This window comes from Rhineura floridana, chromosome 1, assembly GCF_030035675.1.
Source record: "Rhineura floridana isolate rRhiFlo1 chromosome 1, rRhiFlo1.hap2, whole genome shotgun sequence".
Taxonomy (NCBI): domain Eukaryota; kingdom Metazoa; phylum Chordata; class Lepidosauria; order Squamata; family Rhineuridae; genus Rhineura; species Rhineura floridana.
The window spans coordinates 130,396,466-130,421,459 of NC_084480.1; the positions used below are offsets into that span (position 1 = coordinate 130,396,466).

At 42.2% G+C, this 24,994-nt stretch overlaps 1 protein-coding gene across 2 annotated transcripts in view; it reads right to left on the reverse strand.

The window, feature by feature from the left end:
* ACO1 (aconitase 1) overlaps window positions 1-24,994 on the reverse strand; it is a 57,276-nt gene that overhangs the window by 15,592 nt on the left and 16,690 nt on the right. Inside the window, exons 2-12 of one of the 2 annotated variants that reach the window (XM_061632039.1) lie at window positions 20,972-21,089; window positions 19,679-19,847; window positions 15,441-15,578; window positions 12,950-13,019; window positions 11,898-12,081; window positions 7,631-7,770; window positions 6,457-6,628; window positions 5,095-5,195; window positions 3,185-3,301; window positions 1,762-1,921; window positions 965-1,100 (exon numbers count right to left, since the gene is read on the reverse strand). In XM_061632039.1, coding sequence (XP_061488023.1) covers window positions 965-1,100; window positions 1,762-1,921; window positions 3,185-3,301; window positions 5,095-5,195; window positions 6,457-6,628; window positions 7,631-7,770; window positions 11,898-12,081; window positions 12,950-13,019; window positions 15,441-15,578; window positions 19,679-19,847; window positions 20,972-21,068 — 1,484 coding nt within the window. In that variant the 5' untranslated portion in view covers window positions 21,069-21,089. Of the gene's footprint in view, window positions 1-964; window positions 1,101-1,761; window positions 1,922-3,184; window positions 3,302-5,094; window positions 5,196-6,456; window positions 6,629-7,630; window positions 7,771-11,897; window positions 12,082-12,949; window positions 13,020-15,440; window positions 15,579-18,184; window positions 18,239-19,678; window positions 19,848-20,971; window positions 21,090-24,994 lie in introns of those variants that run through there. The other variant, XM_061632049.1, reaches the window with a different exon arrangement.

Here is a 24,994-nt window from a genome sequence, read left to right on the forward strand (position 1 = left end):
TATTTATGATTTTGTTTATTTTCTAGTTACAGCCAATGGAATATTAAACACATGCTTTTCCCTGCTTCCAGGAACAAGCTGTGATGTTCCTGATTTCTAATGTAAATATGGTAAGTGCTGGTTTAATATAAGACATATGGTAAGTGGAGTGAGTGAGGAGGGGGAGTACATGGGCTGTAGAATGCTGGATGATTGGCTGAGCGTTTGAATGGCTGGGAGTATAAATGGAAGGATGACAGTTGGATGTGGTAGATGTTGGTTGGTGTTGTTGGTGTTTGGAGGTGGATGTTGGTGAAGAATATAAGGTGGCTGTTGAGAAAGTGAATTAGGAATTCTGAGGCAATATTTAGGAAGTAAAGTACATAAGAGAACCTATTTGAAACCATATGCTTGTCAGCACAGTAAATAAGTAATCTTGTTATTTTTAGTGTTCAATAAATATTTCTTGGTTTACAAAAAGCCTGATTCTTCAGCTGGGATACACAATTCAGGGGGGATGGCAGAGTAACCAAGGCTGAACAGTAATTGTATCGAATGGTGGCAGCGGCGGAGGAAAAGATATTGTATCCAGTACCACAGAGAAACCCAGGGCTGTAAGTTTCAGAGCAAGAGGCTGCAGGGGGGGTTGGGAATTACCTATACCCATAGACACAAGGTATCGAGATAGCCTGGCAGAGACTAAGGCACAGTCTAATGGTTATAAGGGATACAGAGTGTTGGGTAGTGAGGCCTAGCAGGGGGATCTTTTGAGATCTGTGCTAGTGCGGTGAAAGGTAAAAATAAACCTGATGTTCCTGACTGGGGGTGGCCAGAGGTAGGCTACACATCATAAGATGGGCCTGACAGTGGTAAGACATCACTAGTGGTCACAGGCGGGGAAGGACGTCACACAAGCCTTCAGTGTTAATCAGAAGAGTCTCTGCTAAGCTCTCTAACAAAAAAGTGAAATAACCTAACCTCTTACCCAAGTTGAACAAGGTAAGGCATGACTCCACTCTCTTTCAGATAGTAGGTGACTACTCCACTTCCTGGGGACAGGCTAGTTTTAATGTATGGTTTCACAGTCAGGCCGGCTTCCACAGCTTTCTTTGCAAGCAATCCTGAAAAAATATCCACAGTCAACGAATACATCATACCCTTTATTGCTGGGGTGTGTATGGTCCTCTAGATGTTGATAGACTCCAAGTCCCATCAGCATTAGCCTGCAGGGCCAATGGCCAGGAATGATGGGAACTGTACACATTTATTTATACATATCATGCCATGCATGTACATGGCATCTTGCAAAATCATACAGGAACAGATATGCCTGACTGTGCTGGATTTTGACCAAAGTACATAATTTGAAGAAATCACCAGATCTAGACCAAGTTCCTCTGGAGTCATCACATTTGACTTCTACCATATTTAGGCTTGTTTTTTATTGCACTTCCTATTTCTACTCTGTAGGGTGTTGCTATATGCTCACTCTCTCAACAGGAGACAAGAAGAACAGTTCACACGCAATGGAAGTTGCGCCATGCCTATCCACTTGGAGACAACTTTTTTTTTACCAAGGTAATCAAGTAAGTGACTAATTCCACTCACCACCCACCCCAAGATCCCTGACTACATAGGCCTAAAGGAAAACAGATGTGAGACAGTATTACTAATCAGTTATGGCAACTTCTGCAAGGGATCCTTGACTTCCCCTTTCCCGCCTGCAAAACACAGAATTGCAAGTGTTATTTAATGACACACAAAACGACTAGACACACTTACCAGCTCCAAGCATAACTGAAGGGTTACTTGTGTTGGTACAGCTGGTAATGGCAGCAATAACGACTGACCCATGTGTAAGTTCAAACTCCTTGTCATTGTAAGCAAACTTCACACGATTGTTTTGATGTTCAGGGGCAATTTGGAAACCTTTAAACCCTTGCTGCAAGAAAGAGATGACCAGGAAACAAATACTTTGAATCACAGTAACACAATGCTCAACAGAGAAGAGACAAAAGAAGAGTGAAATAGTTATGTGTCAGCAATTCTGGTCAGAGAAAGATGCCTGAGGCAGATTAGAAAGAAAGAAAACAAGTGGGACCTGCTATAAAATGTTGCAGCATGCAGTGTTCCTGATCAGCATTCCGCCAAACAGTTGTACCTTCTCTCAGGATGCTCCATTCCATTTCCCCCCCCCACTTTTTGCCCCTTCTCAACATACAGTCTGCATCTTGTACCCACTGACCATGCTCAGTTTTAACTTTTACAAACCTCAAGGCTCCCCCAAGGATACAGATACCTCCCCCCTTGTTCATTGGTGGCCGGTGATGCCATTTTGGCTACATAAAGCGGCATCATTCGCTAACAGTACAAATGATACTTTGAACTGGCAGAAAATCTACATATATGTTTGGTGCATCACATATATCAAAACATCCTGCATGTTAGCTTGGAAAGAGAACTACACTGTAGCATTCTTCTCTTGTTGAAATCTATTTATCCAGGTTTATAGTAGGTAAGCATATTAGGATGCTACTAAGCCACATTTCACAAAACACTGGAGCGTTTGTAGCCTGATTATAATGATGTGGTCTGCTGACTTCAAAACGATTCAAGCTTTGGCAGATGAAAAGATGCATTTTATCAGCTGGTAAAGCCAGGTGTATTGTTTTGGCCAGAAAAAAAACACTAGTGTTTTGTGCAAATGCTTATGAATTGTCTTTCTGCCAATTCATGCCTACAGCTGGTTCAAGAAGTGAAACAAAATGCATCATAATTCAAAACAAAACAAAATCCCATATGGGAGTATGACAGGGAGGGGAATGAATTAGTGGCCAGTTCCAAAAAGCTTGTGCAAGAAAGCAAATGGGGAAGGTCTAGGATAGTTGGAGGAAGGCCTTTGTTTCCACAAGCAAACAGGAGGAGCCCTACCTGAAGGAGATCTGTGTTTCACTAACATCAGAGAGACCAAACTATTACTTTCCAAATTAATTAAAAAAGCACATAGTAAACAATGGACAAAAATAGGTATATTGTCCAAAAAACAGTTAGGGAATTCGGTGGGCAAAGTACCTCAGCTGGAAGTACTTTGGGACTACTGATCTTAGAGTATAAAATTTCTGATCTCTAGAAAGCAAGTCTTAAGCAATATAAGCTTCAGCAAAAAAGAAATGAATCTTAGCTGAAGGAAAAAACAAGCCAGTACCTTAGCTCCCAAGCAGTTCTCAAAATCCTTCTTCATTTCAGAGACCACAACTTTATCCTGTGGTCTTTTAGGTCCACTGCAGCATGGTGCAACTGTCTGTAGATCCAACTCCACAATCTATTTAAGAAAAGAGAGAGAGAAACTTCACTGATATGCAACTGGATAAAAAACGATGCAATGCTCCAAACTGCCACTGATTTTTTCCTCACACTGACATGAATTGCAGCCATTCACTTATATGGCAAGAGTAAAGAGATGCACTCTTGGGGAACACTGCTGGCATTATTTGCTACCCTAGGTGACCCCAGCCACAGTCACACCTGTGGGCGTAGTGTGACATAAAAATGAACATCATTGGACATGTCGCTCCTCCCCCCACCCTTTCTGCACATGCGCACTTCTGTTCTGATTCCCCCATTGAACAACTGGGGACTTTTTTCTTTTTAAACAAGGAGCTAAAAGAGTTGTCTTCTCCACAGATCACACAATACATAAGTCTAGCAAAGGAGGACAGGATAGATCTATCTACCACTATTTTGCAATGACCAGTGGAATCTGCAACCTACGTCTTCCTCCATGATACTCCATTCCATTCCATTCCTACCACCACCACCCAACAGTCAGTCAGCCAGCCAGCATTTTGTGGCCACTCAGCATGCCCAGTTTTCATTGGGCTGTTTTGCAAGTTTCCTCTCCCCTCTTTGAATTTTTACCACTAAAGACTCAATTAAAGCCTGTTGGTACCTCCTGTCTTATGCAATGTGACTCACAGCCTGAACATCAGAAATAAAGGCAATAATACCTAGATGGCACCTCCATGTTCACAGATAGAGTCTTTCTGATTGCCAGATGTTGGAGTCAGCTATGCAGGGATGGCTTCTAGAAGCATCTGGCTGACTACTCTTAGAAACAGAACACTGGGCTACACTGACATTTTCATGCAGCAAGGATAGTTCTTATAGAGAGAGGATTTCCAATTCTTAACCCTCAGGAGCCTTTAGACCAGGGATGGGAAACCTGTAGTCCTCCAGATGTTGGAATACAACTCCCATCATTCCTGATCATTGGCCATGCTGGCTGTGGCTGATGGAAGCTAGAGTCCAACAACATCAGTTCCCTACCCCCGTTTGAGAGAGATGATAGTATATGCCCTCATCTTCCTAGGTTTGTTACTTATCAAAAGGAAGCTGGGCCACATTTCATTGCAATTTACAATCTGCGTCAAGCAGAGCAAACCCCACAGGATTAACCACATAATGTTAAGATTTTACTCCAGCGCGGGCCTGCAGCAACCTGCACTCAGACTACCACTTGTTTTGGAGCCTGTCAAGTGCTCGACAATCTTCGTTATTTTTGAATCCCCAGGCAGACAACACAAACAGAAGATTTATCAAACCCTTGGTGGTCTGCCATCATTGACTGATGGGCCACATTTGGGTTAGCAGATCCCGACTGAGCTGGCCTGTGCCAACATGCTCCAAAGTCTTTAGAGGATTAAGTAAAGAATGAAACCCAGGAGTTCTCTTAAGTATTATCCATGCAAACATTTTCAGAACTCCTGAAATGAGATTTTTCTATAGGCACAAAACTCCATTTATACCAGGAATAGAGAACCTGTAGCCCTCCAGACTGGATGCTGTTGAACCATATCTCCACTCCCATCAGCATCAGCCAGCATGGCCAATGGGCAGGGCTGATGGAGTCCAACAACATCTGGAGGGTACCAGGATATCCACCCCTGATTTAAACTATTTACACTTCGCGCTAGTTTTACAAATGGCTAGTTTCCACCATTTTAAACATCCATCGTTTTCACAAGTAACACAAGGTATAGGTAGGACCATTTTAAGACTGAAAGGCTTGAGGCCTGAATGCTCATTTGAGGAAGGTACAAAATTAAGAAAGCGTACCTGAGTAAAATCTGGATCCTGAGATGAGTTACTGAAATCTCGAAACATTCCTGCAGCCTCAAGGTATTTTCTTATGTGCCTAACCTTTTCTTCGTCTCGGCCTAAGACAGAAAAAGTAAATCAAGCTGCAACATTTTAAACACACAAGGACAATATCTTGTGAAACAGATTTTTTAAGACACTACAGAGGATTTGAATAGAAGTTATCCGCATCTGAGCCATGTTCAGAACTACAGCAAACACGTAGGATTGGGAACTAGAATGAAAAACCTTTAACTGCATATATTAACATTTAATTTTGTATACAAAATTCTTGTCATGTATAAAAATGGAAGTAGATGGTTGCAAAACTGTATTCCTGAGCCATCACACTGCCCCTCAAGAAGCAAGTTTACAGAGCCAAGATTTTAGTTAACACAGATATAGTACTGAATAACATAACTACCACTCTCTTGGAGGGTCAAATGTCAACGGTGGAGGAGGATCTTGCCCATTGTTTACTCTGCTCTCAGCAGACTATGTCCTTTACATTCCTGAAGCTATTGCATAATACAATTATCCATGAGTCAGTGCTACATATTAGGGGTTTTTTGGGGGGAGGAGGCTTAGTGGCTCTAATTTTTAGGATCACATACATTTACATTTTGTGGTAGTTGTCAAATATATTAATTTGGAGTAAACTTTTAACCATCTTTTCAAATCATATACTGAAGCACAACCGCAATATGTTGTAAACCACTTAAAAGCCATCTTGGCATGTAAATGGTATATAAATACATAAATAAATTATTTCATTTTCTTCTAAGACACAAAAACCTGAATTGGCCCAGTTCAGGTATAACAACAAGCTATGGTTCTTCTGTTACAGGAACAAACAGATGCAAGCCTTGGTATCTTATGCTGCCTGCTGCCCTTCTGCATGCATGAGGGAAAAAGGAGATAAGTTTTTTACTATAGTTTTCAACAAACCACAGTTTACGGTTTCATCTGGATATGGCAAACTGTAGTTTGTGCAACCTATAATTTGTTCACAAGCCAGTATAATGAACAAACTGTGGCTGTAGTTCACCATGTTAGGATGGAAACTGCAGTTCTGTTGCAAATCTCAACTGGAAGCTTTTCATCTCAACTTCTCCACTAATATGCAAATGGGCTGGAGGAGCATCAATGCCTGCTTGTTCTCAAAATGGCAAACCATGGTCTGTCATTATGTGTGAACTGGACCATACTGATATTGACATTACTTTGAATATGCTGGAGTTAAAGCAGTCAGCCCATAAACTCATCATAAACCGAGCAAATCCATATTCTCTATTTCAAGAATTCAGGTATACTCTTGAATTTTGTCTTCATAACACTCACCTGTTTGAACCAGGTACTTGATGCTAACTTCATCAACGGGGAAAAAGGCAGCAGTTGCTCCATACTCTGGGCACATGTTGGCAATGGTGGCTCGGTCAGCGATGGACAGATGAGTTACCCCAGGCCCAAAGAACTCTACAAATTTACCCACAACCCCAACCTGGCGGAGATGCTGTAACAGATTAAGAACTGCACTCAGTACCATGTGACATAGTCTTATTCTAAAAGAGAGAGAGGCCAAACTCCAAAGCTGCCAACACCCCATCTCCCACCTCAAAACATCCCATTTCAGGGCTTTCCATTGGCTACTGCTTTGAAAACTGAATGTGCTCATAGTGTTATCTTATTTTAGTAATCCCTACAATAGCTCTACAAGGCTGACCAATATTATCAACTCAACATTGCAGACTGAGAGTGGAAGAGGCTGACTCTCATGATAATGGCTTCTCTAAAGTTACCTATTCACTAGAAAAGACAATAATGCTGGAAAAAACAGAAGGGAGTAGAAAAAGAGAAAGCCCAAACAAGAGATGGATTGATTCCATAAAGGAAGCCACAGACCTGAACTTGCAAGATCTGAACAGGGTGGTTCATGACAGTCTTGAAGGCACATAACAACAAAGTTACTTAGTGAATGAGGTGAGATATGAATGGAGGACTTCTGGGTTCATGGTTCATAGCTCATACTCTAAGGCCCCTCAGCTCCACCTGATGTAGAACAGGGGTACACAGACTTCAAGCACACAATCTATTTCGTTCTTTACTAGAATCATGAGATCTACCAACCAGGACCTAGTGCAAACGACAAACAGTTAAAATCAAAGCATTCTGAACCCAATAATTTATTTTACCTATCAGAACTGAACAGAGCTCACAATCTTTCCACACAGAAAATATATTCCTGGTCACCTCAGGCTTTTTTCATTCCAGCAGTATAATTTTGATGCTACCATTGTTTAACACAAATGGATTGGAAATCCTTGCCGGTCTACTGCAAATCACCCAGAGATTTACCAGCAGATCCACATGTACCTTCTGCCCTCCACTGATGTAGAAAAACTGCCTCCCTGCCCCCATCTATAAACAGACAAACTTCTGGAATTAAGGGAAGATCAAATCTGTAGAAACTGGGACAGCAGTAATTTTGGCAAGTGGCATCCCACCACGCAATTACCTTGGTAACTGTGAGCACTATGTCTGTGGATGTGACAAGCGGATGAGGACTGCCTATCAATTTGTAACCAATCACTTCAGGAAGCACCATGCTGATTGGCTGGCCCAACATCACTGCTTCTGCTTCAATGCCACCTACACCTGCGGTCAATGACAAAAAGAACGTTAACTGGAACTGTCTTATTCACAGACAACAAAGATGAGCTAAAACTGGAAAATAGCCAGTAAACAACATTGTAGAAAAAAAGAGATTGAAACAAAACTGATTTGTCAGAAATGTCAGTACTGCAAATATTCTGGATCTCTGACGCTTGGCAGGTGTGTTCCTATTCAGCAAATGTTCAGGTCTATAACGTGTCTTTATATTATAACCAAGGAGCTTTTTAAAAACTAAATGTCAAGTCTCTTTCTTGCATCATGTGTCAGAGTATGGTTTACTATTCTGCAGATAAATTTATGCAGGCATAACTGCCCCTGTTGAAAAGGATCTGTTGACCACTGAACATGTGGCATAACTAGATATCATAAACTCCCCATGGCAGACCTGTCCTCCTGCCCTCTGTAAAACACCAGGCACTCTGATGGGACTAAGTAAACAATGAGTTATTATAGTATTATGAGTTATTAACTGGAGACACTGTGCTGTCAACAAAAAAAAGTCAGCCCTGTGTCTTCACCTCCTCAATCTCTGGCAACATCCTGCTTGGACACCCCCTGCAACTACCAGCCAATCAAGTGGAGCAGGGGACTGGGAACTCAAGTGTGATGACATCATGTCACACATTTTCTTTTTACTAAGGGCACTTCCACACCGTACATATAAAGCACATGGCTTTCCCCAAAGAATCCTGGGAACTGTAGTTTGTTAAGAGTGCTAGAATTGGAGCTCTGTGAGGGGTAAACTACAATTCCCAGGATTCTTTGCGGGAAGCCATGCACTTTAAATGTGCTTTAAATGCATGGTATGGATGTGATCCAAATGTTACCGGAGGAGAGAGAAGGGGATGCAAGGCTGCCATTTTTCAGCAGCAGGTGGGCATCTCCCATCAAAATTTGTTCAGCCCTAAATCTACTTCGGCTCTGACATTCCCTAGGGAAGAAAAGACCAGTTACCACAGTGACCTCCTGGCTGTAAAGACATTCATGTCTTTGGACACTATCTGCCCTCTGGGAAGAAATAAGACAACGAGAGAGGCAGGCAAAGGCAACATCAGGGCCTGCTCCAGTCAGACTGCCCCCTCCCCACCACAGGGCCAACTTTACAATTTACAGGATTGATTTGTTTGAGTATTTTAAAACTGCAAACCGCCTTGGATGCCTTGGCAGAAAGGTGGTATTCAGGGCTGAGGTGCATGTGCAGGTGGAAGTGTTTGGGAAGCTGGCTGGATAGGAAAGCTAGTTTAAATGAAAAGCTGGGTTGCCCTTTCAGCTAAGGGATTAGCAAAATGTTCAGATGTCCTCCAGTTATACATGTATACCTACCACCTTCCTGCAAGTATGGCTGGCTAGGATTGCTGTTTATATCATCAGGTGAAGGATGAATGAAACGCTCATAGATATGCATAGTGTATTCCAAACAGCTTCCACATTTGGCTGAACTTACCTGAAGCACATGTACCAGCTAAAACAAAAGTACAAAGCCCTAAAAAGGTTTTTATCGCCTTGCACTGTATGCATGTATTTATTAGCTGATCAGGCAATCCTTGTATACCTTTATGGAAAACCACCACCACAAACATCATCTGGAATTGGAAGAGAGACAAACCTGAGCAAGTCTGAGCATTCTTCCCCAGAAGCATTAAACCAGCCCAATCACTGTTTGGGTTCTCTTTAAATTGTAGTGATTAGACTGGTATTAGGTGGGTTTTTTATGGATTTCAATCTTCCAGGGATTTAATCTTTAGGAACGTAGGGTGTTGCTGTTGTTAATGGTGGATGTGAGTGGTCAGGGGTCTTTTACATTCAGGCCCCCGAGAGGGTAATATAGACCACTCAACAGCCCGCTGTCAAGAATTTGCACGGCACTTTGCAGATAAAATTGCTCAGATTCGCTCTGACTTGGACGCTAAAACTGATACAGTCTCAAGGGATGTAACTTTGGCTCCTGCTTGTCCAATAACAATGGATTCTTTTCAAGGTGTACAGCTCGAGGATGTGGACAAGATCCTTGGAGAGGCGAGAGCCACCACATGTTTGCTAGACCCTTGCCCTTCCTGGCTCATTAAGAGTGCCAGAGGGGACTGGCCGACTGGGTGAGGGGAGTGGTAAATGCCTCTTTACAACAAGGCAGAATTCCAATGTGCCTAAAAGAGGCAGTTGTAAGACCTCTGTTGAAAAAGCCCTCCCTGGATCCCTCTATAAAGGGTAACTATTGGCCAGTCTCCAACATTCCATTTCTGGGTCAGGTAATAGAGCGTGTGGTGGCTGCCCAGCTCTAGAGATTCTTGGATGAAACAAATTATCTTGACCCATTTCAGTCTGGTTTCAGGCCCGGCTACGGGACAGAGACGGCTTTGGTCGCCTTGGTGGATGACCTACGCAGAGAGCTGGACAGGGGGAGTGTGTCCCTGTTGGTTCTACTGGACCTCTCAGCGGCTTTTGATACCATCGACCATGGTATTCTTCTGGGCCGCCTTGTCAGGATGGGACTTGGGGGCACTGTGTTGCGGTGGCTCAGCTCCTTCCTGGAGGGACGAACCCAGAAGGTGGTGCTGGGGGATTCCTGTTCGACTCCTTGGCCATTAACATATGGGGTCCCTCAGGGCTCAGTTTTGTCCCCCATGTTATTTAACATCTACATGAAACCGCTGGGTGAGGTTGTCCGGGGGTTTGGGGTTCGGTGTCATCAGTATGCGGATGACACCCAACTCTATTTTTCCTTTCCACCTAAAGCCAAGGAAGCTGTCCTGGTCCTGAACCGGTGCCTGGCATCAGTGATGGACTGGATGAGGGTGAACAAATTGAAATTAAATCCAGACAAGACAGAGGTGCTCCTGGTTAGTCGAAAGGCAAATCAGGGAATAGGGATTCAGCCTGTGCTGGATGGCGTTACACTTCCCCTGAAGACACAGGTTCGCAGTTTGGGTGTGCTCCTGGACTCAGCTTTGAACATGGAGGCCCAGGTCTCTGCAGTGGCCAGGAGTGCTTTTGCCCAGCTAAGACTGGTGCGCCAGCTGCGCCCGTTCCTGGAGACGCCTGATTTGACTACAGTGATGCATGCCTTAGTTACATCCCATTTAGATTACTGTAACATGCTCTACGTGGGGCTGCCTTTGAAGACTGTTCAGAAACTTAAACTGGTACAAAGAGCTGCAGCCAGAGTGCTAACTGGGGCTGGTTACAGGGACCATACAACCCCCTTGTTGCGACAGCTCCACTGGCTGCCAGTTTGTTTCCGGTCACAATTCAAAGTGCTGGTTTTGACCTATAAAGCTCTATACGGCATAGGTCCAGGCTATTTGTCAGACCGTATCTCCCCATATGAGCCTACCCGGGTGTTGAGATCTTCAGGAGAGGCCCTTCTCTCGGTCCCAACACCTTCGCAAGCGCAATTGGTGGGGACGCGAGATAGGGCCTTCTCGGTGGCTGCCCCCAGGTTCTGGAACACTCTTCCTAGGGAAGCACGAATGGCCCCTTCCTTGCTTTCCTTCCGTCGGCAGGCAAAGACTTTTTTATTCCAACAGGCTTTTGGACTAGAAGCTTTTTAAGATAGGGCCTCATAAGGTCTGTTGTATTGTTCTATGGTCCTATTCTTAATGTTTTAAATTGTCTTAGTATTTTAAGTGTATGTTTCATGTTTTTAATGTTACGAATAGTTTAATTCTATTTTAATTGTATATTTTTGTATGTTTTTTACCTATGTGTGGTTTTTATTTGTAAGCTGCCCTGAGTTCCAGTTTTGGAAAAAGGGCGGGGTAAAAATAAAGAGTAATAATAATAATAATAATAATAATAATAATAATAATAATAAAAGGAGGGAACATGCAATTGCTTAAAATGCAGTTAAGAGAAATGCAGTTCATTTTTTTTAAAGAAAACCTGCAAGGCTGGTCCAAACGTTACCTTACTTATCAGAATGCTGTTGCAGTGGTACTCAGTACAGAAGAACTATTAGCTTTCCAAACTTTTTGAATATAGAGTTGTCAGGTTTTCAACTAGTTCTAATAATTATTTGCAGGAAGGGGGGGGAGAGAAACAGGTTTTGCTTATCCACAACTCAGCATAAATACAAACCAGTGAATAGGTCACTCAAGTTTAAGAGCACTTACCCCAGCCAAGAACGCCTAAGCCATTAATCATTGTGGTATGTGAATCAGTGCCCACCACACTGTCTGGATAATAATATCCATTCTGATCAAAGACGACTCTTGCCAAGTACTCCAAATTCACTTGATGGACAATCCCAGAGCCTGGGGGAATAATTCTCATGTTCTGGAAGGCTTGGGATCCCCACTGAAACACAAAAAGGAAAAAGCACTCTCTCTTAAACACAGAAAAAGTTATGGCCAGCATTGCATGTGTAAAACTTTTAAAACTGTCATCTGGTATTGGGATCTGAAAAGTCATGAAAAATAAGATTCTGCCCCAGGCCCTGCCCCACAGATGCTGGAGTTCAACCATATGCCCCACCCACTAGCGTTCAACTCCAGACCTCACTATTTTTGAAATCAAAATGTGAAAACTGTAAAATCAAGACAACAGAATCAAGACCATCCAAGCTAGTCATGTGGTAGATGGATGCTGGACTCAAAAATCAGCCAGAAATTACAAACTCAAAAAGCTGATTTCTTGTACTTCTGCACATATTGACAAGAGACACATGACAACAGCAGCCAAGGCAAAAATACTCTAAATTGGTGGTTAGGGGCTACTTGATCGCCTCTGTTCTTTCTCCCACTGTCTGGCTCCTTCTTCTTTGGGAGTAATGTCTTTATTGGATTTAAGCTCCTTCCCTCCCCAGCTGCATCTTTCATGACAAAAGTACGGCCATTCCCATTTCCTAAACCACAGACTGTCAGCAGTCAGCCCACCACATAGCATGGCTATGGGGCAGTATACAAATGCAATTAATAAATAAATAAAACTAGCATACTCTTCTTTAGGTAACTACTATGGCAGGGATGGGGAATGTGTTGCCCTCCAGATGTTGCTGAAATACAACTCCCATCATCCCCAACCTCTGGCCATGATGGATAGGGATGATGGGAGCTGGAGTCCAAAAAAATCTGAAGGGCATCAAGATCCCCATCCCTGTATTAGCTATGTATCAAGCTCTGATATGCCACACGGATGCACAAAAGAGGAGGAACTCTTCCCACACCTTTAAGAACTCGAACCTTTCTTTGTTCCTTTCAAACTCCAGATCTTGATTCTTCTGCAAGCTGTCTGGCCTGCAAATAAAATACATGGATTATCAAAGCAGTGGACGCTCAAGAGGATGTTACCCGAGGACCAACATGGGTGGGCAAAACTGGGGGGGAGGGGAAAGAAACAAAGCAAGGTTTGTTACTTATTCAGCTCAGCTATTTTATGCTCTTTAATTACCTTGCACCAAGGAGCTAGAGACAAGTGGCAAAGAGCGCTTAAATAGCTTTTGCAGTAATTCCTACTGTCTGGCTTAAGCGCTAATTCCTTGCTGAATGCAGGCATTTTTGGCAGAATCTAGCCTGAATGTTAAAGTAATGGAAAGTTTTCTAAAACATTAATTATATAAGCTAAGCATGCCAGCAGGGGAAAAATATATGATGTTGAGCTGTCAAAATTTCTTCAGTGCTTTGAAAATGTACTATGAAAAAATACTCTATGTGGGGCCACCCTTGAGTTAAGTCCACAGGCTGCCACCAGTACAGAATGCGGCAAGTAGGTTGCTTGTGGAGGCAAACTACCACCACCATATCACCTTGCTTGCGCGATTTGCACTGGCTGCCAATCTGCTACCAGGCCAAGTTCAAGGTTTTAGTACTAACTTATAAGGCCATATGCAGCTCAGGACCTGGTTACTTGAGTGACTGACTTACCCCTTATATATACCCAGTAGGTTCTGCAGGAAAGTTTCTCCTTCAAGTCCCAAAAATACCAGTAGCTGGCTCCACGGTAACTCAGAGCATAGCTTTCAGTATGGCTGCCCATTCTGTGGAACAGCATCCCTACTGAGATACAACAGGCGCCCAGTATCTGACTTTTTCCAAAAACAAGTGAAGACATTTTTGTCTCAACAAACATTTCTAAGCTGAATGAAAAAGTCTTCATTTTGTATTGTTTTTACACCTATCTTCTGGGGTTGGGGTTTTTCTGGGTTTTTTTTACTATTTTTAGGTATTTTTATGATATATTTGTAAATCTCTTTGAGAGATACATAAAAAGTGATTCATCAGTGAATAAATAACAACAGGATGCTGTTATATTCACCACCACTGATAAATGGAATTTAAGTATTGAGGAAGAGGCAGGAAATTTCTGAATGCAAGGTATTGGGCAAGTATGACAACAGATGGCAGTAAGGTTTCCAGAGAAATCTAGCTGTTGGAATATATTATTGTTGGGAACATAATATTGGACTAAGTCAGCCCTCCTCACCATGGTGCCTTCCAGAATTATTTTATTTATTTAGAAAAATGTATAGACCACTTAATCAGGAAACGCTCTAAGCAGTGTACATAATAAAATGATAAATACAACACAGATAAAACCAGCAAAACTTTTAAAAACAAACATGCATTAACTAAATTATAAGCCTGGGGTAGGCTTGCTAAAACAAAAGAGTTTTGAGAGCAGGGGGTCTAAAACAATATAGTGAGGCGGCCTTTTATTATTTTATTATTATTATTTATTAAATTTATATACCGCCCGACTAGCAATAGCTCTCTGGGCGGTGAGCAATAGCTGGGCGGCCTTAACTGGCAGGGAGTTTGAAAGCATAGGTGATGCCATATTAAAAGATTGACTCCTCACACAGGCAGAACTTAAGTTAAACGGCGCTTGTAAAAGTGCAAGTTCTGCAGATCAAAGCGATTGAGTAGACAAGGATGGACAAGATGTTCTGACTAGTAAAATCCTGAACTTGGCCCCATGACAAATTTGCAGCCAGTGCAGATCTTTGACTGCAGGTGTCAGCATAGGAGATATCACTCTTGTCAGCTGTCGTGCTGCAGCATTCTGCACTAACTGTAGTTTTCAGGTACTGTTGGACTACAACCCCAATCATTCAACTCCCATCTAAATTGCTGACATTGCTGGCATTTTGGCATCTGCTAAAACTTATTTATTCTCTCAGGCCTTTGATGGACATTGATAGCAGTTGACCATAATAATGTTAATAATGTTAATACTGGGTGCTATTTTATTTATTCTGTAAGTAGGTTTTAATGTAATTTTGATGTATTTTTGTTCACTGCTTTAAGGTATTTACAAGAAAAGGAACACAGAAATAGCTTTAATAAATAAATAAGAAACCATCTATGACCATTGTCCATGCTGCCTGGGGGCTAATAGGAGTTGTAGTCCAAAACACCTGGTTGGGAAAGGCTGGACTAAACTGGTATGTTCATAAAATGATGCATTCTAAAGAAATCCTTTGACCACAAATATTTGATACACTGATCCCCAGCATTCATGTATGAAGACACTGGCTACAAGCCATGGCTGGGCTGGCTGTGGCTGATGGAATTTGTAGTCCAAAACATCTGGAGGGCACCAGAATGGTGAAGAATGCTTTAGTGAATATAATGCAAAAGTCCTGGTGAATACTAGCTACACTAGTTGTTTTTTTAAAAAAAATCACACTAGAGTCAAGGTCCATTGCTACGCCTTACCTTTTATTATAATCAACCTGGATGGAATGATCAATTACTAAATCAGCAGGACAGATGGGATTGATTTTTTCTGGGTCTCCTTCCAGTGCCTTCACAGCATCGCGCATAGCAGCAAAATCAACCACTGCAGGGACACCTCTGCAATAGAAGAATGAAACCAAACATACAAATTAGCATCCCAGGTGCTGCATTGATTTGCAAATAAGATGCCCAAGCTAAATGCACAAAAAGAGAGCAACAATCTTGCGAGACCAAAATATACTGAAGTCTAGAGCTGGAACTACTAACCTATAGAGACACTTGCATTGAACTGGCTTGACATAGATGATTTATCAAGCAAACAAGCTATATGCTCACACACACTTTCTCTCCTTCCTTCTCTCTTGCATTTTGATTTTGGGTTTAAAGGTTAGTGCTATGCAAAATTTGCTGTGACATCTGAATTGGCAAACTACAGTTGGCACTTAACCTCTGAATACGGTTCTGAAATGAACATATTGATTGTACATAGTTTCAGAATGTTTGTACAAGGCTGCTATCCTCTCAAAGATGCAGGTTTCAACTCATCACACAGAAGAGAAAATACTGTTCTACAGATCCAGTGCCAAAGTTCAGCATGGCAGCTCTATAACCACCTATATAACGTCAAATTACAGGTGATAGTTGCAGTGAACAGCACTTTCTGGGGCAAACAGCAGCCAGGGGCGTGGTGGTGCCAGGAACCTGGTACAGGGCCTGGATCTAGATCAGGTCCTCACAGCTGCTTTTTTCTTTTCAACGAAAGTGCCCAGCATACATTTTTTTAAAAGTGAATAACATAACATGTAGCTTGGCACTGAGGCTTTTAATAACATACAGGTATGAGTGGAACTTGCAACAAAAAGTTGCACTATAGAGTTCACCTGTTTAGCTCCTGAGTTAGTCAGCCATGCCTTCCTGAAGGATACTCCATTTGGATGACATATCTCTCAGCAGGCTTATTGTAGTGAACTTCTTGAGACTCAGGTCACAAATAAGTCCAGGGTAAAAAAAATTTAAACTAGAGTGAAGAAAGGCTTCAGTCTGGTATAGAAAGTAAACCAGTTAATACTTTGTTACTATTTCCTCAGAAAGCTGTTGTGCTTTCCACTCAAGCAAGCTAAACTATCATAGATTTTGAGTTATGCTACTGCTAAGTATGCGCAGACAACCTTTTTTAAAGAGTAGATTTAAGAGGGATTATTCTGATCCCTGCAAAATATTGCCTGCACCATCCTATGTATTTAATGGAAAACGAGAGGAATTTTAGACTATAGTGCCATTATTACAGCTTCAAAAACACACACACTGTTAATAATTTCATTATTTGATTAATTATTCCCACAAGTATTGTTACAGGGGTATAAGTAACAATTGAACTAAACTAAACTAAACCTTTGCAAGGGAGGTTGTGCATGCCTTCCAAGCATCTATTTAGAATCAGGTGAAGCAGACTCACCTGGAATACTTTCAAAAGGTTTATTGTCAGTTTCCTTAAAGATCACACAACAAGCTAAATCAGACTTGGAACACAAACCAGTATTTCTGGCACTCTCTCCTCGCTATATTCTAGTAACATAATAGGTTTTCATACTTATTTTTTTCACCAGAACAGATATATTTGGAAGCTGTTTGGTGGAAAACAAGTTTCACTATTTCTGGAAAACATCATCACTGTGAACTATGTGTAGTACCATGCGACCCACACATGCTCAGTAGACTGTAATCCTATTTGGGCAATATGGATATAGTTAAGCAGACCATGTGAGCAGGAAATGGTGCTGTGCTGAGTAGCCCTTCCCCTGGTGTCTGCATGTGTAGTGCAAATGTCTGAAGGGAGAGCGCTTTCATGCATACAGGGTTATTCATGATGTGGAACTACACATGAACATAATGTGCTTTAAAATACACAATCTCTCCATTGCAGGTTTATGTGCAAGTTACAAATGTAGAAAGTGCAGAACAAAGAAACCTGCAATCCCGATTTAAGCATCATTTGGGAATATAGGAGGAATTTGAAATGGGCCCTATGAACATACTGACATTGGCAACAGTGGCTGCAATCTTACAGGTCTAAAGTTCAAAGAACACACACGCTCTCAATTCAAATGACGTACAACAAAATGTGACCAGTTATATTTTTACCTACTGTCTGTTTACCTAACTCAATATAGTCTGCGGCAAACCCAATTTGGAGGACAACAATTTGGAGGATTGCCAGGCAAAGGGATGGATTTGTTAACTTCAGATTTGCATTTGCATTTCTTTTTACATAATCCCCTAGACACTTATTACTATCCCAATTACTTCAACATGTTGGAAGGCACAGGTTTGAAAAGGGCAGCACTGTTCTATGGGGAGAATGAAAAGTCTCTGAAGAAAAACAACTCATAAACAACAGTCTAAATATAACTAAAATAGAATCAAGAACTGGTACTGAAACCATCTATACAATGAAATTCAGGATACAAATAATCTCAGGATCATTGTGTTTTCCAGTGAAAAGCATCTCTCATTTTTATGCTTTACTGCTTCCTCTAGGATTTCTGGACTTGCTTTTCAAGACATGCGTGTGCTGCTTGTAGAAGTGTCTTGCAACTGTGCCTCCTCTTTTTTAAGAAAGTCTGCCTAGAAAGGCAGAATTACTCATTACAACACAAAGATAATGCCAAAAATGTCATCTCTCTGTCTTCTCCCTCTTTGTAATATCAGTCTGTAGTACGTACCTTCAGTATGAAAGTCACTAAGGAACACAATGAATGTGAATCATTGATACAGACCTGAAAGTAAAGATGTTTAAAGTTTGCTGAGATTCAACGGTCCATAATTTTTAGCTAGACTTGGTAACCATGCCAAAATTTGTGGTTGCCAGTACCATGTCCCTCCCCTTACCTCTGACCACACTGTGCCTCTACACAAGGTAAGGGATAATTCCCTGCATTCCTTCCCAGGTACAAGTTTGACACACAAAAGGATGACAGGAGGATTGCTGGTTTGAACCTGCACAGCCATAGTGTTGGTGATGCCAACTGCGGGATCTACCTTAGTCTGAGATCTGGATTAATCTTGGATTTCAATCCACCAGCTAGAGATCACTGGTTTACAGGTACAAAGAAAGGTAACGTATTTTCCATAATTGCTTTTTTAGAAACAGCATTCTTGTGGCCACATCAAATGCAATAACACTCAGTTTGTGCACAGTTCCTGCTCTAACAGACATCAGCATGGGCTTGAAAAAGTGCCATGTCTGTTGTCAACATTCCCTAAGTCAGCCTTTCCCAATCTTTGGGTCCCCAAATGTCGTTGAACTACAATAGCCATCTTTCCAGACCATTGGCCAGGTTGTTTGGGGCTGATGGGAGTTGTAGTCCAACAATATATGGGGACCCAAAGGTAGGGAAAGGGTGCGATGTGGCATTCTCAGAGTGTGCTGCTGGAGCTGTGACTAAGCACGTGGACAGAATGTTTTTCCAGAAGCAGCTTAGGGTTGTATCCAATGAAGTCATCCCATTAGTGCAAGGACTTCTGCTGTTCAACTGGACTTCCTTTCCCTCTCCTTGTAAACCTCCCCCCAGATCTGCTCCAGAGAGCTGGGGGAATCCCCAGAGCAGGCCTGGGGGCTGCAGGGGGAGAGAGCAGAAGAGGAAGCAGAAGTCCTGTTGCATAGATGGAAGTCCTTGTGCTAATGGAACGACTTTTTTGGACACAACAATAAAGCCACAAGTTGTCTCAGGTATTCTTCTCCAAAAAGAGCACTCAAGATGGCCGGCATGGTAAGGAGCGCATTATCTTCATCTCTCTGGTTGTTTTAACTTTCCCCCTCAAAAGCCAGTAATTCGACTATTTAGTGCAACATTGGTTCCTCTAAGTTGTCTCTGAAGGAGTTTAAGTAAACAAAGTAAGATGGAAACTGCTTTTTATCCACCCACTGCCTAATAGTCTCTTATCAGCGGCGTCAGCTTGTGAGGAGGGCAGCCTCCTCCTCACGTCTTGGACATGAACACTGAGCAACATAAATCAACCTAGGCATGGTGCATAGGAATTTAATTATAGTGATCCTCATATACGCTGACATTCAAACTGATAACAGCTTTTGATGTTGTGGACTTTTTGGTCACTCTGCCTTTAACAGCCGTGCTCCTTCTTCTCTCCAGAAAATGATTTGCGGTTATACTGTGGCAACACCTCAGATGAAAATAAAACAATACAATACAACTCACGTAAAGTCCTGAAGAATAACTCGTGCGGGCTTAAACGGCACTTCGATGTTCTTGTACTGCATCAGGTTCCAGTTTAAGATATTTTCAACATCTCCCTTCTTTACCAGGAACTCATCACAGTTGCGGACTGCAGCCTCCAGCAAGACTCTAACCGAAAATGGCAAACGTCCTGGGAGGGACAGCATCACTGTTAGCAGCAAGTGGAGGCTGAAGCTATATACTATACATACACATGGAGGTTAAAACTGTAACATAGGGGAAAAGAGGTCCATTTCCACTTGTGGTGATTGGGGGGCGGGAGAGAGAAGCTGTATTTTCCTAGTAACTCAAACTGCTGCTGTAAATTCAAAGTGTGAAAGGGGCAACTCTAAACACTTTTTGCAATTTCATTAAAGAAAAAAGAAAAAAAGGAAAGAAAAAGGCAGAAGAAAAAAATCCCTATGAAGTCACATTAACAGTACATTTAAGTATTGATACATCCATTTTAGTTTACACATACAGAATCGATATATGCTATCCAAATGTTCAAATATGTATCCAGGCAAAATTTATAGAAAGTACACTCAAATGGAGTAAGGGTATTTAGGTTATCAGACCATTGCGTAATAGATGGCGGGTATTTGTCCTTCCAGGCTCAAAGTATCTTAGTGACCATTAGGGCACATATAGTCCATTCTTGTTGCCCTGTTATTAATTCTCAGATAACAGGACTATAATGTAAAAACTCTAAACCCTTGGGGACAGGAAATGCACATGTGCTGGGGAGTCACAACAAGCCACAGATCCCTGGTGCATGGCAGCCACATGTTTCGAGAAACATTCCTCTCTTTCACACTATACTGATCTCCCATGGTGTAATGTAGATAGTGGATACTATTTTCTTTCCACTGTAAACTTCTTTGAGATTCTGAATGAAAAGCAATCTAGATTTTTAAAATACTATATATAAATAAACACGTTTACGTCAAAAATACCCATGTACCTGCTTCAAATACAACTGCACACGTGTGTACAGAGTCAGACTCCTAGACTTTCGGAACCAATATGTCTACCCCGAAGGGCAGTGGCTCTCTAAGACCAGCCATACTATCAGACGCCCTCCCCACTTCTAACTTGAGATGTCAGGGACTAGAAACAGAGACCTTCTGTTTGCAAAGCAGGTGCTATGGCCCCTCTAAAGCATAAAGCACAAGACATCAAGTGATGTGCATGCATAGCCACACTAGTTTGAAAGCCACAATTGCCACACAGATTTCTGAAATGAGCAATTCCCTCTGAACAAAATCCACATACCATATCTCGGGTCTCCCAAATGGTTCAAATTGAAGAATTTTTTTGTCCCTTGGCTTGGGTCCAGCGACTCCTCAAGATGTGCAAAAGGATTACTCATGGCTGAGAAATCTTGAAGTCACTGCAAATACAAGATGGGGTCATGTCAATGTTAAAATTTAGCATGAACTTTTAAAAATAGTCTTACTGTAAGAATCTGGAACACCCTGTATATCATGCGTGGAGAACCTTTGGCCCTCCAGATGTTGCTGAACTTCAACTCCCGTCAGCCCCAGCAAGCACAGAGCCAGTTCTCTCAAATTATTCCTCTTGAAATATTGCTGTAAAAGTGAAAGTGCAAAATTGGCAGGGTATTCCCTCCCCAAACCCCTTTAAAGTTAAGGTCAAGAGACAAGGAGATTAATTTTCCCATTTTGGAATTTGGATCTAGCCTTCTGTTCCTTGGATAAGATTCAAATGGGTGAAATATCATTACTATCATTTCCGTACATTAATATACCTTGAAGATTCATATGGTTTGGGGATTTATACTCTTATGCTTTCATGCCTTTTTGCATTCTAAATAATAAAGAGAAAAGAATAAATTGTTCTGATGGTTTCTTCAATGGATTAGATATTATTTCAATTACAATACTAACAACACTTAACATTTGCATACCGCTTCAAGTGTTCAAAGCACTTCACATGTATTGTCTGGTTGTAAATCCTTACTACAACCCTGTAAGACTTATTATCCCCCATATTGCAGGGGGAGGGACTAAGGCTGAGAGAGAGAGCAGCTTGTCTAAGATCACCTAGTACGTTATTAGCAGAGGTGAGATTCAACCTGGGGACTTCTTCGTTTGTAGCTCAGGTCACGTCCACACCAGACATTTAGGTACATTTAAGGCACATGGCTTCCACCAAGGAATCCTAGAAACTATACCTCTGTGAAGGGTAAACTATAGTTCCCAGGATTCTTTGCAGGAAACCATATGCTTTAATTCTATAGTGTGGATGTGACTCTTGGACACTATGTTACACCCATTCTTTTGTTTTTGTAGTGCTGTCATGTACAAGTCAAAAGGCTTGAAAGCCAATGGGCTAATCTGGAATGGGGGAACCTATGTCCCTCCAGATATTGCTGAACTGTATCTCCCATCATCCCTGACCAATGGCTATACTGGCTGGGGCTGATGGGAGTTGGAATCCAACAACATCTGGAAAGCCACAGGTTTCCCATCCCCAAGCTAAATAAAACATTTCCAGTGCTCCTGTGAGATATCCTCTGTCTTTGTTCCTGCACTGGCACCTTGCCTTCCATTGGTGCCAAAGACAATTATACAAGAGATATTAATTCATATCTCCAAATTATAAGGTTTCATGAACATTAAGAACAGAGGGAAGCTGTCATAACAAGCAACAGAGGCACAGTAATGGAATTAGCAGTTCAGTGCTTCTGGGGGGTATATTTTGAAGAGAAAATTCTCTGGAGAGGGGAGGGAAAGTGAGTATGCATACATTTCTCTCTTGATCCCAAATCAAATTTGCTGCTCACTTTTACCAAGTAAGAGAAGAAGCATCCCCAGTTTTCACTGACAGCTTGACGAAGGGGCTGCTATTTAGAGTATCCACAAATGGACATTTCACTGCACACAATTTGCTCAAACCTCATTAAAACTTAATGGTATCTCTTGTAACACAGTCAGTCATGTTGCTCCAAATGCAAATACAAGTGCTTGGAAACCATCCATCAAAAAGGAAGAGGGCAACCAAGCAGTTGGGCAATCTCCCACAAATCTGTTGACTTGAAGCTACAAATCTCCAACCAGAGAAGTGGGCTACTTTAAAGTAACTGAGAACTCCATCTTCATATGCTTACAATAGTCTTTAACAAAACACTTCCACCCCAAAGCATTATTGTTCTGCCTACCTGAAAGCGAAATTGTAGAAATAAGCAAGAATGCCATTGACTCAAGTCATCATTGAGAACTGAATACTAAAAATGCACATAGACTTTTTAGAGCAGGGGTGGGGCAACCTAGCCTGCCAGCAGTTCAAATGTAGCCAGCGAGGCCATTTTCTCCAAACCACACCCACCTGCCCCACAACTGATGTAACATGTAGCACCAGGTGTGGGGCAGGTAGAGACACAGCTGCCAATGCACAAAAGCTTTAAAGCATGCTCCCAATTGTAAAGTGCATTGTCAAAGGAAAGCAGATTTCAGCTGTACCACCCATCAACTGATGGGCAGTAAAGCCCGAACCTCGGGCGCTTTAAAGCACAGTGGAGGACTCTGCAAGCACTGGCACCAGTCTGCGCATGTGACGCTTCCATTGAACACGGTCCTGTTTAGCAAGCCCTGTGTATTCCCAAGCCGTAAGTGTGGGTGCCAACGGCAAGTGAGAGCTTGCACTTAGAATGTGCCCCCTTCTTAAACTTGGCCACCACAGTTTTAAAACTCTTAGAGAAAAGAGTTAAAAGCTGCAGCAACAACAAAAATTCAACTGGATTCCTGAAGCTTCCCAGTCTTTCCTTACATACAACCTCAGAGAAAACTGACACTATTGATTCTGCAGTGATACCATGAAGCTTACCCTGTTTGGTAACATTTTACCAGGTCACTGACTGCTTGGGTGCTCTTCTTCCTTGTCAGTCAAGCTGGCTCTTAGTCAAACACTGTATGTTAGCCTTCACCAACCCAGTGCTCCCTATATGTTTTGGAGTACAACTCACATCAGACTCCAGGTCTGATGGCAAATGTTGGTCTAGCAAATACACAAGCAATGCTACTGCACTGCTTCCATCAATCCATCCTGCAGACTCCAGTCCTCTGCTATGGAGCACCTTTGCCTTCGAGGAACACAGAAATACAGGAAGCTGCCTTGTATAGAGTTAGACCCATTGGTCCACCTAGCTCAATGGTGTCTGCACTGACTGGCAGTGACACTTGAGGATTCCGGACAGGGTTCTCTCCTAGCCCTACCTGGAGATGCCAAGGTTTGAACCTGGGACCTTCTGCATGCAAAGCAGATGTTCTACCCCTGAGCCACAGCCCTTCTCCAACTTGCCAGATGACTCACTCATCTCCATGAAGGGTTAGACCAGGGCTGGGAAGAATGTGGCCCTTCAAATGTTGTTGAACTCTTGACTCACATCAGTCTCAGTCAGCATGGCCTGTGGTCAGGGATGATGGGAGTTGTAGCTCAGCACCATCCAGAGGGCCACACATTCTCCATCGTCAAGTTACAGAGTAATAAAATGAAACCTATCAATCCCAACGTTTGCTTTGTCTGCACCGCACAAGGGTCAAGAGTTTTACGACAGCACAACTACAAAGGAACTAACTGAATAAACTGCGATTTAGAGCAGCGTCTTTATTAAATAACACCCAAAATGAATCATAACACAAAGTCCCTTTTCTATCAGCTGCCTAGGAAGTGCGTTTTAGAGGAGAGCACCACCACCAGTAGCAGGATGTGTGTTTATGGTCAGCCAATAATCCATTCCATCTGTTCGGTAGCCCTGTGTTTAATTTTAGATAGTAGGATCCTTGGGAAAGGGACCTGTTCTTTTATATTCCAGAGTCCAGACACAGCAACTGTGCTGTATATATGATGATGCAGCCTACTACACGGCCTTGGGTCTCCCTGTGAGCCCAGCAGCTTTTGAAATATTTGTTACTTATGTAGTGAAGTATGCTAGCGGTTTCCCCTGCTGGTTACCACTGCAGACCATATTTGTGGATCCCCAATAATAAATGTTTTGACCCTATAGCAAAATGAATAAATCAAAGAGTTAGTCCCCTTGCACAGCATGGGTATATGTGGGCTGAGGCATGTTCCAGATAGCTGATCCATAACCTTGAAATCCAAGAATGTTCTTGCATGGTCAAGCTTTTGGTGAACAGTGTTAAGATAGTAGAGTGTGTGAGTTGATATCGCTTTAATTTATTAGTATCACACGGGACCTGCAACAAAATGTTGCAGTATGGGATGTTACTATCCAGGATCCCAGCTCCTTCATTCCATCTCCCCTTCCCTCTG